Genomic DNA, 15072 nt, shown 5'->3' on the forward strand with positions numbered 1-15072 from the left:
TTAGTGAAGTCAGGTACTGATGTAGGGTGGAGGGTTTGGGAAAGAATTACATATGGCTGGAAAGGTCCCAATAAATATTTCCATACAGTGTACACACTATATACACAGTATACACCCACAATTATTTGACAATAAGAGCAATGAATTAGTAACATTTTTACATTGATATTATAGTAAGATCATTTCACTTCTGTTCACAACTATATACAACTTTATACAAACGTATATACAACTTTATACAAACTTATATACAACTTTATACAAACGACCTAAATAGAAACTAAATTTTTTTTTTAACATTTTTCAGATTATTTTGAATTCCTTCCACATATTGTGCAGGTTGAATAAGTACAAATTTACCTCAAAATATTTGTGATTCTTTTAAAATATATAGCCCGTTTTGTTTATATTGACAATAGATACATGGTTACATCCGTATTAGAAATAAATTTTCTAATGATTAGTCTCTATTACAGCAAAACAAATATTAACCCTATTAACCCTGTTATGAGTTTTTACATTTCCAGACATTTAGATAATATCAGAACCCTATCACACTGTAGACCATTCGATATAACTGTTAAAATCCTTTTATAAAAATGCATTAAAATAAATGGTTTTGTGTGTGTTATTTTAGATGTGGAATTGCAAACTAAAAATTTATTCTAAAGATAAGAGCCTGTAAAAAGTTTTTTTAAACATATGCATGTTTCTTTGGTTTAACTAGATTAAAATAGGTAAAAGGCAAAAGAACTGGAAGAAACTTCTATGGACAGATGAGTGCAAATTTGACCTTTTCTGGCTCTAACATAAGAGATGGAACACATGGAGGCAATTAATAGTTTGGGGTTGTTAAGGAGCACGGAAGGTGGGAGTAAAAGGAATACTGAACCAACATGGCTACCGTTCCATACTTCAACAATTTAACACCAAGGCTCATTGGAACCGACTTCACAAACGTTGCCCTAAAACACCTAAAGCATACATCCAAGTTCTGTAGGCATTATTTAGAGAGCAAACAGGAGTGTTATCGATCATGAAATGGTCTGCCCAGTCACTGCACCTAAATCCTATTGAACTGCTCTGGGATGAACTGGATCACACAGTCAGAAAGAAATCTCCATCTATTGCAGACCACCATTGGAAGATTTTAATAAAAAGGCATAGCATTATTTCCGCTGGACGTTTGGATAACTGTCCGGATGCCAAGATTGTGTAAAGCTGTTAATCCTGCTAAAGGAGGATTCTTCAGTGTAAATTAAGTGGAACATCTGTACATTTGTATATTTGTTTGGTCAAAGTAAATCATGCAGTTAGGTTTTTTCATATAAACAAAAAGGAACATGCAGAAACTGCACTTTTGAGATCTCCCCAAAGTGGCTCAATGATATCGATGTCAGGAGACTGGGATGGCCACTCAAGAACCTTTACCTTTTTCTGCTGTAGCCATTGGAGGGTCAACTTCGCCTTGTGCTTTGGATCACTGCCATGTCGGAACATCTTGCCACCAATTTTGACTAACTTCCCTGTGCCACTGGAACTTACACAGCCCCAAAACATAAAAGATCCACCACCATGCTTTACAGTGCGGATGCTGTACTTTTTACTGTACACCTTTTTGACTCATCTCCAAAATATAGCGTTTATGATAGTGACTATAAAGTTCGATGTTGGTCTCATCACTACAAACGACTCTGCTCCAGAAGCTGTGAGGCTCGTCTAGGTGCTGTCTGGTGTACTGAAAGCAGGCCTTTTTGTGGCAACTTTCTCCTGGCAACTCAACCATGCAGGCTATTTGTGCTCAAGTACCTCCTTATTGTGCTCCTTGAAACAACACCACCACTTTTTTTTTTACAGAGCAGCCTGTATTTCTCTCGAAGTTGTTTGTGGGTTTTCTTTGTGTCCCAAACAATTCTACTGGCAGTAGTAGGTGAAATCTTTCTTGGTCTATTTGAAAGTGGCTTAGTTTTAACAGAACCTCTTATTTTCCACCAGTTTATCAGAGTTTAAACAGTACTGACTGCATTTTCAAGTGTTTATAAAGTTCAACTACCTTATTACACAGGTCCATTGGCAGTTCTTTTGTCTTCCCCATGGTGCAGTATCCAGCTAAGACATCACCTCATCAACTGCAAAATCACTGACTATTTATGCATAGGTTACTAATTACAATTACAATGAGTCACAGGTGTGGAAAATTACCTTTATTAAACTATATATATATATATATATATATATATATATATATATATATATATATATATATATATATATATATATATATGCACAGTATCTCAGAAAAGTAACTCCACCTCTCAAAATTCAGCAACCATTGTAGTATATCTTCTCAAGGGACAATATAGAAATGAAACTTGGATTTATTTAACACTAAGTTTAGGTTTAGGGGGGAAAAACAGGGTCAGAATAATCATTAGCAGCTGTTATGTGATATAATTTTAGATAACAATCCGAGGTGGATAATTTTCAGAAGTTCAGTAAGCCTAGTTCTGGTTTAGGCCAATGTTTTTTTTTTTTTTTTTTTGCATGAACCATCTCCAAAAAAAAAAAGATCAAATAAATAAACTAGACAAATAAAATCAAAACCTCATGGAGCAAAGACAGTTTTAAGTGATTAAACTTTCACCCTGGGATATTACACTCTTCAACTAGGAAAATCATTGCATCATCCATTTACAGTACTGAAATTGCACAATGGGTGCGTGTATATGTGAGGTACGTGATTTTACAGAGATAAATACACTTATCGTTACGAAAGGGCAGCTCAGACAACCTAAACCCAATGTTTTACTCCAGTTCAACTGACACACACATGATGTAAGGCTCTCAAAAACAATTTCAGTACATCATTCAGCAGATATGCATCTTTGACATGTAAAATGAGTCACGTACATGTAAACCAGCCGTGCAGGAGAGTTTGTTTACTACTTCTGACACTTTTGTTAATGGTTAGAGAGACGTCACTCAGAACATGTCAAAAGTAATCCATGCATGCACAGTACGCTGCGTGCTTTGTTCTCATTTTATATAAAAAATAAAGAGAAACCGTGTTCGGAAATAATAAAAAAAAGAAGTCAGTTTCAACTTTCCGTATGACAGGAAACGTTTTGGTGGTCATACCTACTATCTTTTAGTGTGTTTACCGCTATTTCACATTTCCGTCGCAGTCTATCACGAGTCGCAGGCCTGCATCCTTTCCTGTAAACGGTTTAAGCAGTTCATTGAAATCTCAGAGTTCCTCCCTTCATTTCCTCTAATAACCACAATGAACGTCACTAGCAAATTCTCAATAAATTGAACCGATTATGACTACAGAAAATAATAATAAAATCAACTAAAACAGAAGTAAAGCCTTGTGTGCTATAGTGGCAATGTAATACAGGCAGGCAGCTTTTACAATAAAGGTTTTTGATAGTAGTATTTAGTATTAGGGTAGATTTTTTTCAATTTAATCCCATTATTATTCTGAGTGGTAGGTTGCATTTACTCATTCCATCCTCTGGCAGGCAGCTTTGCTCATGTGCTGCTAAGAGCTGCACAATTTTCGGCACTTAATACAGACTAAAATAGGAAAAGTGCTCCTGCTTTATACTGCACCTAGTTTAATCAGCAAATCTGTCGATTTTCAGTGTCACTGTTCTCAGCATCTAGACTCCTTGCTCATAAAGCATTCTGAACAGACATATTCTTTGTTTCCTTATCCCTGATTCTCACCAGTTCATTTTTTACCCCCTCCTTGTTCATGATATGGCATGGACTGCATGTTTGCTTTGGTCCAGTAGCGCTCATTAGGTGGGCCCACCTGCAGCCAGTCAAAAGCTCTTTATCAGGTAGTGAAGCAGCTCTGCTGAAGCATGCAAGGCAAAACATCTACAAAAGCCCGGCTTCACATTATCCCGCTTGCTCTAATCTATACAGCTGTGTGGGAAGCCACACCAGATACTTGTAAAGCACGTTAATATGGTGTCTTACTGTACGAAAGGTCGTGTCAGGTGAAGTCAACGGTTTTTTTACTTCAAGATAAAGGGTTAAATTGAAGAGGCTCCTGAAAATGTCTCGAGGGACATAATTTTAAAGGTGTATTCAGTTTGATCTACTGTACCTTATGTGTCGTTTTAGAAAGATAAAACTTATCATGAAAAATCACAGAACGTAAAACCAGTGGAAGACTGGACAGTTGGTGGAGTTTGGATACAGCAGTTGAAGCACACAACTCTTGTAATTGTGTGTGTGTTTGTGTGTGTGTGTGTGTGTGTGTGTGTGTGTGCACGAGTGTGTGTCTGATGTGGCGTAGTGTAGCGCCCACCGGTGAGGCAGCACTGCAGCTGTCTCTCCTCATGCCTCACATGCTGCCTGGCTTGGCCAAACCAACACTCGCCACTGAAGTCCTTCCAGCCCTGGCCTGGAATTCTCCCTCTGTCTGGGAGAAAAATCCACAGCAATTTGACCTAGTTTATCAGACCATCTCATTTCTACTTTACGAAAAAAAATGGATGTGAACCCAAATTCATGCCATATTCACAGCTGTCCTGAGGCTGAGATGATCGAACTGGAGCCTTCTTGTATAAAGAGGAATGTGGCTGCGAGTGAAAAGTTTATATTATACACAAAACATATGGTTGGGCAAAGTGGAAAAACTGAGGTGAATAACAAAACTGCGTCTTTGGTTGTTTGTCTGAAGCCAGGTGACTCGTGTGTGAATATTTATTTCAGTGTTCGAGGTGGAAAGAGACAATTTATAAACAAAAAAACATGGAATTTGACAAATGAGAATACAAAGAATCATGTACAATAGTCAAAAATCAACCCAAAAAAAAAAAAAAAGACAAGGTCAGGAAATTTGGTGTTTTTTTTCCCCTAGGGTGGATAAAAGCAGTCTTCAAGCCATAGGTCTGGATCAGAAACAGTCGACACTCCAACTGTTCCAGGCCTGTTCCTATTTAGAAAGCACAGGAGTGCAGTAGTCAGCTGCTGCATGGTGGCACAAACACCTGTTCTTACTCATATCTGCTTTCATAGGGGACCAGTGGTCACAGGTGGCCCCAGTAATGGTCCCGCTGCTCAGGCTTGTCTTCAGGTCACGCAAGCTACAGAATATATATATATGGCTAAACTACTAAAGCTCGACATGGGGGCTGAAATAAACCGACGGTCAATTTGAATTTCCTTCACTAAGAAAACAGACTCCTGCAAGGCGTGTTAGCATGTAGCCTCCTAAACCAACATGGATGATGATTGCATGTTAAATGCCTGTGCTATTTAGTCTGGTGGCTGGCAAAGATAAGAATCTCCACTTCTGTCAGTCTACAGCTTGTTCAGAGGTGGTTTCCCATTGATGTCAGGCCTTTATTCTTTGTCCTTAATGTCTTTCCAGGGGCCTGGACTGAGCTCTTCTGCCATCAAACAGCCTCTGAATTTGGGAGGCTCTCTTAACTCTCCACATGAAAGTAGCACAGTGTTGTGATCACACAGGGCTGACTGTGTAAAGCTGAGCAGAGGTCTCCGTCACAGACATAAAACAGGAGACAAAAGCAGAGCAGCAGCAGCATAGAAGTAGAGCCACGGCCCTCTGTAATTGAACATGGCTCCAGACCAGACTTCCTTTTCCCTCCCTTCTGTTCTCTTGTACTCCCCCATTCTCCAATCTCTCTCTCTCTCTCTCTCTCTCTCTCAAAGCCTGGTCTTGTTTTTCTTGGGACATCCACAGTATTTTTTGGCCTTCAAAGACAAATACAACCGTGTAGATGATTTCAGGCCTTCTTTCACAGCTTGCACTTCACTTCAAAATGGTGTTCCTCAGTGAGCCTGAATTTACAGTGAATTAAAATAAAAACACGCTTTGTGATCATTGACAAAAAAGAAGCAATTACTTTGCTGATATTTTGTGAAATTCATTTAATTTTACAGCATTGAAATTCCATATACAAATGCACATTTTATTTACAAAACCCCAAATTTACAAAACTCAAATTTACAAAAAAATACAATATATATATATAGAATATTCTAGGGGTGAATGGTGATCACTACATCTGGGAGATAGAAGGTGATGAGGAAATGCTCCATAATTTACATGATTTAGAAAACTGTACAGAGCAGTGTGAGATAATCACAGCTTAAATTTTGCTCGAAATTTATTTCCATCTGAGTTTCTAGATCAAAGCCTAAAGAAGAGAAGAATAAGAATAAGAAGAAACACTCATCTTACACTAACTTTCCCCTTTAATGAGGTCTCTTCTCTCTGTGAAGCCTGCTGATGAAAGAAAATGTTCAATTAGCCCATTAAAAAAGAAACCAATTTGTTTTGTGCCAGGCAAAGTGCCAGCAGATGAGCGTGACTTGTGAATGGAGTGCAGGGCACCTTAATTCTCGGTTTCCCCCTTTGCGCCTTCTGCAGTGCGGTTACTAAAAGCAAATCTCTTTTTATTTTTTTTTAACTATAGTTTCCTTTCATCGAACGCTGACAGCTGGCATCTAGCCATTTCACCTTTACCAGCAGTTTTGCATTCAAATGGCTGGAGTGAGAGAAAAAATAATAATCGCACACTTAATGGGAGTAAATTTGTAAAATGAATATTCTGTTGAAAGCCTTGGCACTGCTCGCACGAATCCGCAACCTCAAACAGCTCTCCCTCTTCCTTTCTTGCATTCCAGTTACGTCCATAAAACCCCATTAGCAGTGTTTTGCTGTTTTGATTATCTCAGCCGTATCTATTTATCAGTGGTAAATGGAACTCATGCAAAACGTGTTCACACTCACTAACATGCACATTAACATGTGGAAAGAATAAACTCAATCCTTCTACCCTCGCCGCCTCAGTAGCTTAGATGGCAACCATTCTCTTGACATGTGCCCATGTAGCAGGATTTTCCCCCCCAAAAAAACGTCAGGATTTTTTAAATAAAAGCTGATGGATATCGAATATGAAAGCGAACTCTGACTGACTTCCCTCTGCTGCAAGCTAATAAGGTGCTCAACACGTAGCATGTTATCTTTGGAAGATTCATAGCAAGTGAAACTCTCTTGCTTGCTCAGTGTGTTTAAGATCAACTTTTCATAAGTTCTTAGCATTTTTTAAACAAAAAAAAAGACATAGACGTCGCAATCCTTATTAAAAGATGTCTTCCAATCTTGCCTGCTCTCATTGTTCTTTTTCCATGCTGCCAGTAAGGCGTTTTATTAAGAGGGAACTGCTGCGGGTCGGTTCCGTAAGCAGCTCTTGTTCCATTTGGAACTGCTTTACCAGGATCTTCAGGACGCTCTCTAGTTTATGGTCCATCTGAAGCATCTACATGAAAGAGACATTGCAGAAAAAAGAATTTCAGCACTCTATAGTAAAGAGCAGTAATGTTGGATCTGGGTCAGTAAATAAAAGGTCTAAGATCAGTCTATCACATTGATAGCTTTAATAGTATCATGAGTGATGAAGTGAATAACACTGATTATCTCTTAATCATGGCACCTGTTAGTGGGTGGGATATTATTAGGCAGCAAGTGAACATTTTGTCCTCGAAGTTGATGTGTTAGAAGCAGGAAAAATGGGCGAGCGTAAGGATTTGAGCGAGTTTAACAAAAGCCAATTTGTGACGTCTAGACGACTGGGTCAGAGCATCTCCAAAACTGAAGCTCTTGTGGGGTTTCCCGGTCTGCATTGGTCAGTATCTATTAAACGTGGTCCAAAGAAGGAACAGTGGTGAAACGGTCATAAAAAGGGTGCACTTTTACTTTTACTGAAGTAATATTTTATCTAGTGAATCTCTACTTAATCGAAACTCTTACTCAAGTACATGGTTTGTGTATTTCATCCACCACTGCTTTTTCAGCAAGACAATGCTTTCTATCGTGTTGCAAAAAGCAAAAAACTAAATTAGAGTTCAAACCCGCCAACATTTCCCATATCTTAGTGGAATCTAGCATCTGTGGTACGTGATGGGCAAACAAGTCTGATCTGTGGAGGTCCCATCTCACAAGCACACCTTCAGAGATCTTGTGGAGTCCATACCTCAATAGGTCAAATCTGTTTTGAAGAATATTAATATCTTAATATCTGTTTAGGTCTGTTTCAGTCTGACATGTCAAGATAAATTGAGTGTAAGAGCGTGTGTTTTTTTTTTAATCCACAAAACATAGTTCCAAATGTACTTGAAGTGTGTCCACTTTTATATTTTACATTTTCAGGTTCACCCGCATGTTTAGGAACTCTTAAGCAGTCACGCATAACTTCCTGTTTTACTTGCACATATATATGAGGTAAAACACAGTTTGAATTTCCTCTGTTGTCGATCACAAGGGTAAAAAAAATCCAAGAACACAGAAATAAAATGAGACAAATGCATGTTCATAAATCTTGCCATAAAAAACAGCTGCACTTCTTAAAATGCCCATGTCTACAATATGGGCGATAATGGGGACAAAAATACCCGAAGCTAAAATGAACCTTATTGGAACGCAATTATATTTTGCCCTCATGCATAATGGTTAAAAAGAAAAAAAAACTTTTAGAGGGATCCTAGACAGAGATTTGCAGGAAGCAGTAGCATTTTGGAGTCACCAAGTCTACGAATCTACAATTAGACGTCACCTCAATGCCAACGAAGTATTTCTAAGGTTTGCCAGAAGAAAGACTTTTCCTTCATCTAACCACAAACATAAACGCCAGTTCACTAGACGCTACTGGAACTTTGATTGGAATCGGATTTCATGGTCAGATAAAACAAATAAAATAAAATATCTTTCCTTTTTTTCAAAGCAATCAAAGCAATTAAAGAACTTAATAATCACTATTAAGAATGATGGGGGATCAGTCATGTTAAAAACCGCGGACACATGAGCAAGAGCAAGTTTATTTTATTATGTAGAGATGTGTTCTATCTACTGTCTTTACAGTTTTTCTCAGGTTCTTTGGAGCGTTTCTCAGATCAGAAATGAAATTCATTAAAAAACTTTTTCTTCATTTCTCTTTGATTAAACTGCGAATGCTTTGGTACATTCATTTGATTGATTGTGTACAAGTGTCTGCTGTTTCCTACATTATCAGTTGTTTATTGCATGTTGAACAAAATATATCATACTGGTTTCACCTGAATAGTTTTACCCCCAAAAACATCTCAGCATCAGTTTATTGCATAAGTCATTAGATGCAAAATGGTTAAACCTGTTGTCATCATCTGTTAAGCTTAAATTTCTTTTAAACTTTTTTTAAATGTGTCTTTAATTGATGAATTGCGTAGATGAACCAATTTCACCAATGAAGGCGAGTGTATGGCATCAGAGCAACCAATGATCAACTAGTGTGTATACAGATAGAGCAAAACATAGAATTACAATTTCTGAAAACGGATAAACAATCAGGAAATGAACAACACAAGCACAGTACAGTTAAAGTGTGAATCCTGTCTGGTCTGTTGCAATCAATATGAACCAGATATGTAAATAATGAATGTGTTGCTGAAATTCATAGATGCCGTACAGAAGAAATTCAGCCTCATGCATTTTCACTCAATATAATCCAAAACTTAGTTTATATTAAGAAATACTAAAACTGTGCACCATCATAACATAACAATGATCTTGTTTGTGATCAATGACAAAAGGATATGTTATTCTGATGGCAAAAAGATGTTTATTAACACAAATGCTTACTTTTGAGAGATGTACTAAGGATTTCGAGAAAAGTGCAGGCTTTTGCAAGCAATCCAATGTTTTGTGTTGTTTGTACACATTGTTTTGAGAAATGCACTTACTTACTTTGAGAAAAGCAACTAAGAAAAACTGTAATATGCTTTTACTTTAGTTTGTTGGAGTTGTAGGTAATTAATTTATTTTTATACGCTTTCTGATGCAAACACTAAGTGTATGTATCCCATCATCCAACTCAAGTTTATAGCACATTTCTTTTCTAAAGCATGACATTATTTACTATATATTGCAGTTTAATTGGAAAAATGCTGACATGCATATTTATATATATTTATATATATATATACACACACACACACACACATACTGCTGACGTCATAAGATAAAACCATCCCAGTTCCCAAAAAGTCCTAAACTGCACCCGACTCCATTAACAAAAAGACTGAAATAAAAATGTGTTCATAAAGCAGGAGAGAACATTCCCTTCTTCTTTGAAGGGGTGTATAAATCTGTATTATAAACATGTCACTGGTAATCTACCGCATTATCAGCACTCATGGCCTTTTCTAGATTAGAAATTCCTCCTGTCCTGCAAGCAGCAGTACTCTGACCCGTAAAGAATCCAAAATGCAAGAAACAGTTTCATCAGCGTAGTTTAAAAACCTGGCCTGAGCAACACGCCTGATTTAGAGCTTAGATCTTTACCATCGTGAAGATTCAAAGCTTTTTTCGGTTTAGTGTTTTCGGGGACTTTTTCCATTAAAACCATTGACCTGTATATTCCTATTAGAGTTTCTCAGTTGCTTTGGAGCAATTACAAGGATTGAAAATACACAAGTCTGAATTTCTTTTGTGTGGCATTTATGAATTTCAACAGCACAAATTCACACATTACTGTATTTGGTATATTGATTGCAAGAGACCGCACACAGGATTCACACTTTTACTGTATTAGAGATCGTTTGTTTTCTGGTTGCTCATCCATTTTCAAAAATTTTAATTTTGTTGCTTTGTCTGTATGTGCTCACCAATTAAAGGTTTACAAAGGCTTGGCTGATCTTCAGTTCATTCATTCCCCTTCATTAACGACATTCAAGATTTATCCGCACAATTCATTCATTCAAGCCAAAAAAACCAAAAACATTTCGCATTTAACGAAACAGTAAACAATTGATAATGTAGAAAACAGCAGACAATTGTACACAAACAATTAAATGAATGTACAAAAGCATTCACAAATTGCTATTATGTTGTGCACAAGTGACTTCATGATGTTGAGGTTGAAAAAGTATTTTCGAGAATTTCACTTCTGATCTGAGAAATGCTCCAAAGCAACAAAAAAACCCAAACCAAAACCACTGTAGTAAAGCTACCAGCTTTTGGTTTGGTGGTGTAAGCGAGCCAGTGTGGCTGCTCATAGTGTCATTTTGACACTTTCAATGTTTGGGAACATATGATACAAAGACAGGTGAGACCTCAGCTGTTCTCAACACATGCTAAGGACTGTGGAAACAACCCAGACTACTATGTACCCCAGATTCCCCAGTGTACTTCACCAGTACACCACTATTTAATTATTTATGTTGAAGACATTCATGTGTATTAAAGATGCATGACGTTACCGAACCAACTCAAGAAAATTGAGGATGGATTTGGACTGTAATTAATATCAACAGTCTACTACATTGGCTCAGGAGTTTAGTTCCTCTGAAGGTTTCTTCTTAATTTCATCTCAGGGAGTGTTTCCTTGCCACAGTTCACAAACTTATACATTCTTTTATACAATTTTATAACCTCTTCATATCTGTAAAGCAGTTCTGATACAATGTCCATTGTTTAAAGTCTAAATATTCTTAAAATAAAAAAGTCTAAATAAAATGTTTTTATTGAATTGAATTATGTGTGTATTGACAGTGTTTTTTTACATAATGCTTAACTTGTGAATTAAACAGGGCGTTAGACCAAATATAGTTTTAGAACTCATCAACATGGGTTAATATTGTCCCTGCCCGTGTGCAGAACATTTGTGTCCACTTGACTCACTGTACAGGACAGCTGTCCACGTTCATAATCACAAACCACGCATTCCCTTCCTGTGTCCTTCGAATGCAACACAACCCTCCCTTTTAAACAATTGTCCACCACACCCTCTGTTCTCTGTTTGTGTTTTTTTGTTTACCGTTCAACTGTTGTTTCCTTGCTTGCAAGCACATGACATCGTCCCATGGCAACGCTGCTTTGAAGTCTTTGGAACGAGCGATACTCAAGACTTGTTCCTGTTCAGAAGCGTTCACGAGCGCCACTTCGGTGAAACAGTTCAGGTTTTGTGGATTCCAAAGTGTTTCATGAGAAAAGCATATACACGGAATATACTAACAATGTTTTGTTTTTGAATGGAACCTGCTGTGGCTCAAAATCATATTGGTTTTTCCTTTCATTTGTCACAAATCTGTTGATATACACTGTGTGGATATATTTTATACACTCAAAGATTTGTTTTTTTATACAATTTAATTAATTTTATTGCCACACCCCAAACAAACGAAAATTATGTTGTACATCATGTGCCCAATTATAGAGACAGTATAAAATAGTTTTTGAGGTTAACCAATTTTTATCTTATATTGAAAATATTATATACACTATATAAACAAAAGAATTGGGACATCTGACGTTTTCCAGCCATGTGTAGTTCTTCCCCAAACTGTTACCACAAAGTTGGAGACAAACAATTGAAATCTTCCCTTTAATTGAACTAGGAGAGCCAAACCTGTTCCTGCATGCCACTGTACACACAATGAGCGCCATGAAATGGTTTACATGGTTGTGAAGTGGAAGAGCACACATTTGGAGTGAATCTGAATGCTGATTGCACCTCATCACCTACATCAGTACCTGACTTTACTAACACTCTTGTGGCTGGATGAGCACAAATCTAGGAGGCACACTGAAAAATCTAGTGGAGCATATTCCTGTTATTACAACAGCAATTTGGGACTAAATGTAGAATAGGATGTTCAAAAAGCCACTGACTGAGAACAATAAATATTTGGTTTGTGTATAAAGAAATGCATTTCTCAGTTCACTTATACCTATTCAGTGGTTATATTTTAAAATTTTAATGTATTGAAAATTGTTCTTTATGCGGACATACTAATATTTAGGGTGTTCTTCATTTGACAGGCAGCAATATACTTTCTTAATTTGTCTGCTTGTAAAACTATTCTAAACATATAATTATTTAAATAATATAATTTTTGCATATTAGAATCAATGAGACTCGTTCCTTCAAATCAATGACACATCAAAACACCCAGTCACCTCAATGCTTCTCATTCTTCATGAGTTTCATGTCTTTTTTTTTTTTTTTTTTTAAGGCCTGAACCAGGTTTTCCAATTCTGACATCTGGTATGATTTTGGGTCCACCCAAACACATTTCACAGAAAATCCCAATAAAAAACTCTCAGTGATAAGAAAAATAATCCTGTTCATAAGAGTGAGTAGCATTTGGAGCTCAGTTCTTGAGTGAATTCTTTTCTTTCTTAGAAAAGATTCATGTCATATCAGTAGTCGTAGACAAGAGATAATGGTGTTTATAAACCTTAATAAACCTTCTTGGTGCCAAGGTCCATTGTTAAAATGCTATACAGATAAAATATCTATTTTAAACGTTTTAGACATTGCTGGAATTATTGCTGTGCACACACACACACACACACACACACACACACACACACACACACACACACCATTACAAAGACTGCTTAAAGCCAAAATGTGTCACACTGGCTATACAATAGACAAAAAGTTCAAGACCACAAGATTTGTATGTGTTTTTGAGCATCCCATTCCACATTTAGTACATATTTGCTGTTGACCTCCACTCTTCTGGGAAGATGTTCCACTGGATTTTTGAGTATCCTTGAGAAAATCTTTGCTCATTCATCCACATGAGTGTTTGTTAAATCAGGTACTGATGTAGGTGAGGTGAGGAGGCCTAGGGTGCGGTCAGCGTTCACATTCATCCCAAAGGTGTTTACAGTTTTTCTCAGTTGCTTTGGAGCATTTCTCAGATCAGAAATGAAATTCTTAAAACTACATGTGTACTTGTGGATCTCGTGAACCTTCAATTGGCGACAGAGCAAAACACAGAATTTCAATAAAAACAAAAGGGATAAACAACCGAGAACAAAAACACTTTTAAAGCACAGTAAAAGTGTAAATCCTGTCCAGTCTTTTGCAATCAATATAAATAAAATATGCAGTCAAATAAATAGATGTGTGCTGTTGAAATTCATATATATCATACAGAAGAAATTCAGCCTTGTACATTTTTAATTATTGGAATCCAAACCGCAGTTTACATCAGGAAATATTCTGAAACCGTGCAACATCATACTGAGAACATGACTAAACATTTTGAAACTCATTTTTGTGAACAATGACAAAAGGACTTGCTTATCTGATGGCAATGAGATGTTCATTGACACAAATACTTTTTAAGAGATGAACTAAAAGCAAAGGCTTTTGCAAAAAATCCAATGTATTGTGTTGCTTTTACAAATTGTTTTGAAAAATGCACTTACTGCTTTGCAAATATTAAGGATGATTTGAAAAATGCTCCAAAGCAACTGAGGAAAACAGTGTAAAGTTATGTCATGTTGTCAATATAATGCAGCACAGTTTCAGTATTTCCTGATGTAAACTACAGTTTGGATTACGATGATTGAAAATGCACAAGGCTAAATTTGGCATCTATCTATTCAACAACGCAAATTTTTTTATTTGATTGGATAATTTATTTATATCGAATGCAAGAGACCAGACAGGATTCACACTTTTACTGTACTGTAATAGTGTTCGTTTGTTTCCTAGTTGTTCCTCCATTTTCAGAAATTGTAATTCTGTGTTTCGCTCTGTCGCCAATTGAAGGTTCACGAGATTTACCTTCGACCTGTTTTAGAGAACTAGTTGATTATTAGTCGATCTGATTCTGCTCACTCGCCTTCATTAGTGACATTCAAGATTCATCTGCACAATTCATCAATTCAAGACATATTTACAAAAAAATTCATAGAAATTTTAGATGACAGATTCTGACAACTGGTTTAACCATTTTGCATTCAATGACTTATGCAATGAACTGATTCCCAAATGTTTTGGGGGTTAAAACTATTCAGGAGAAACCAGTATAATATATTTTATTCAACATGTACATAAACAACTGATAATGTATGAAACAGCAGACACTTGTACACAATTAAATAAATGAATGTACTAAAGCATTCGCAATTTAATCAAAGCAACGAGAAATGCTTTTATTTCACAAGTGACTAAATGATGTGGATTTTGAACAAGTATTTTAGAGAATTTCATTTCTGATCTGAGAAACGCTCCAAAGCAACGGAAAAAA

At 36.7% G+C, this 15072-nt stretch overlaps 1 protein-coding gene across 1 annotated transcript in view; it reads right to left on the reverse strand.

Moving 5' to 3' along the window:
- Nucleotides 1-6033: 6033 nt before the first annotated feature.
- The window catches only part of kcnq1.2 (potassium voltage-gated channel, KQT-like subfamily, member 1.2), a 147348-nt gene continuing 138309 nt past the window's right edge, over nucleotides 6034-15072 (reverse strand). The window contains exon 17 of the mRNA XM_046858676.1: nucleotides 6034-7307. Within this exon, the coding sequence (XP_046714632.1) occupies nucleotides 7161-7307 (147 nt within the window). The 3' untranslated portion in view covers nucleotides 6034-7160. The remainder of the gene's footprint in view (nucleotides 7308-15072) is intronic.

The sequence above is a fragment of the Silurus meridionalis genome, chromosome 10 (genome assembly GCF_014805685.1).
Source record: "Silurus meridionalis isolate SWU-2019-XX chromosome 10, ASM1480568v1, whole genome shotgun sequence".
NCBI lineage: Eukaryota > Metazoa > Chordata > Actinopteri > Siluriformes > Siluridae > Silurus > Silurus meridionalis.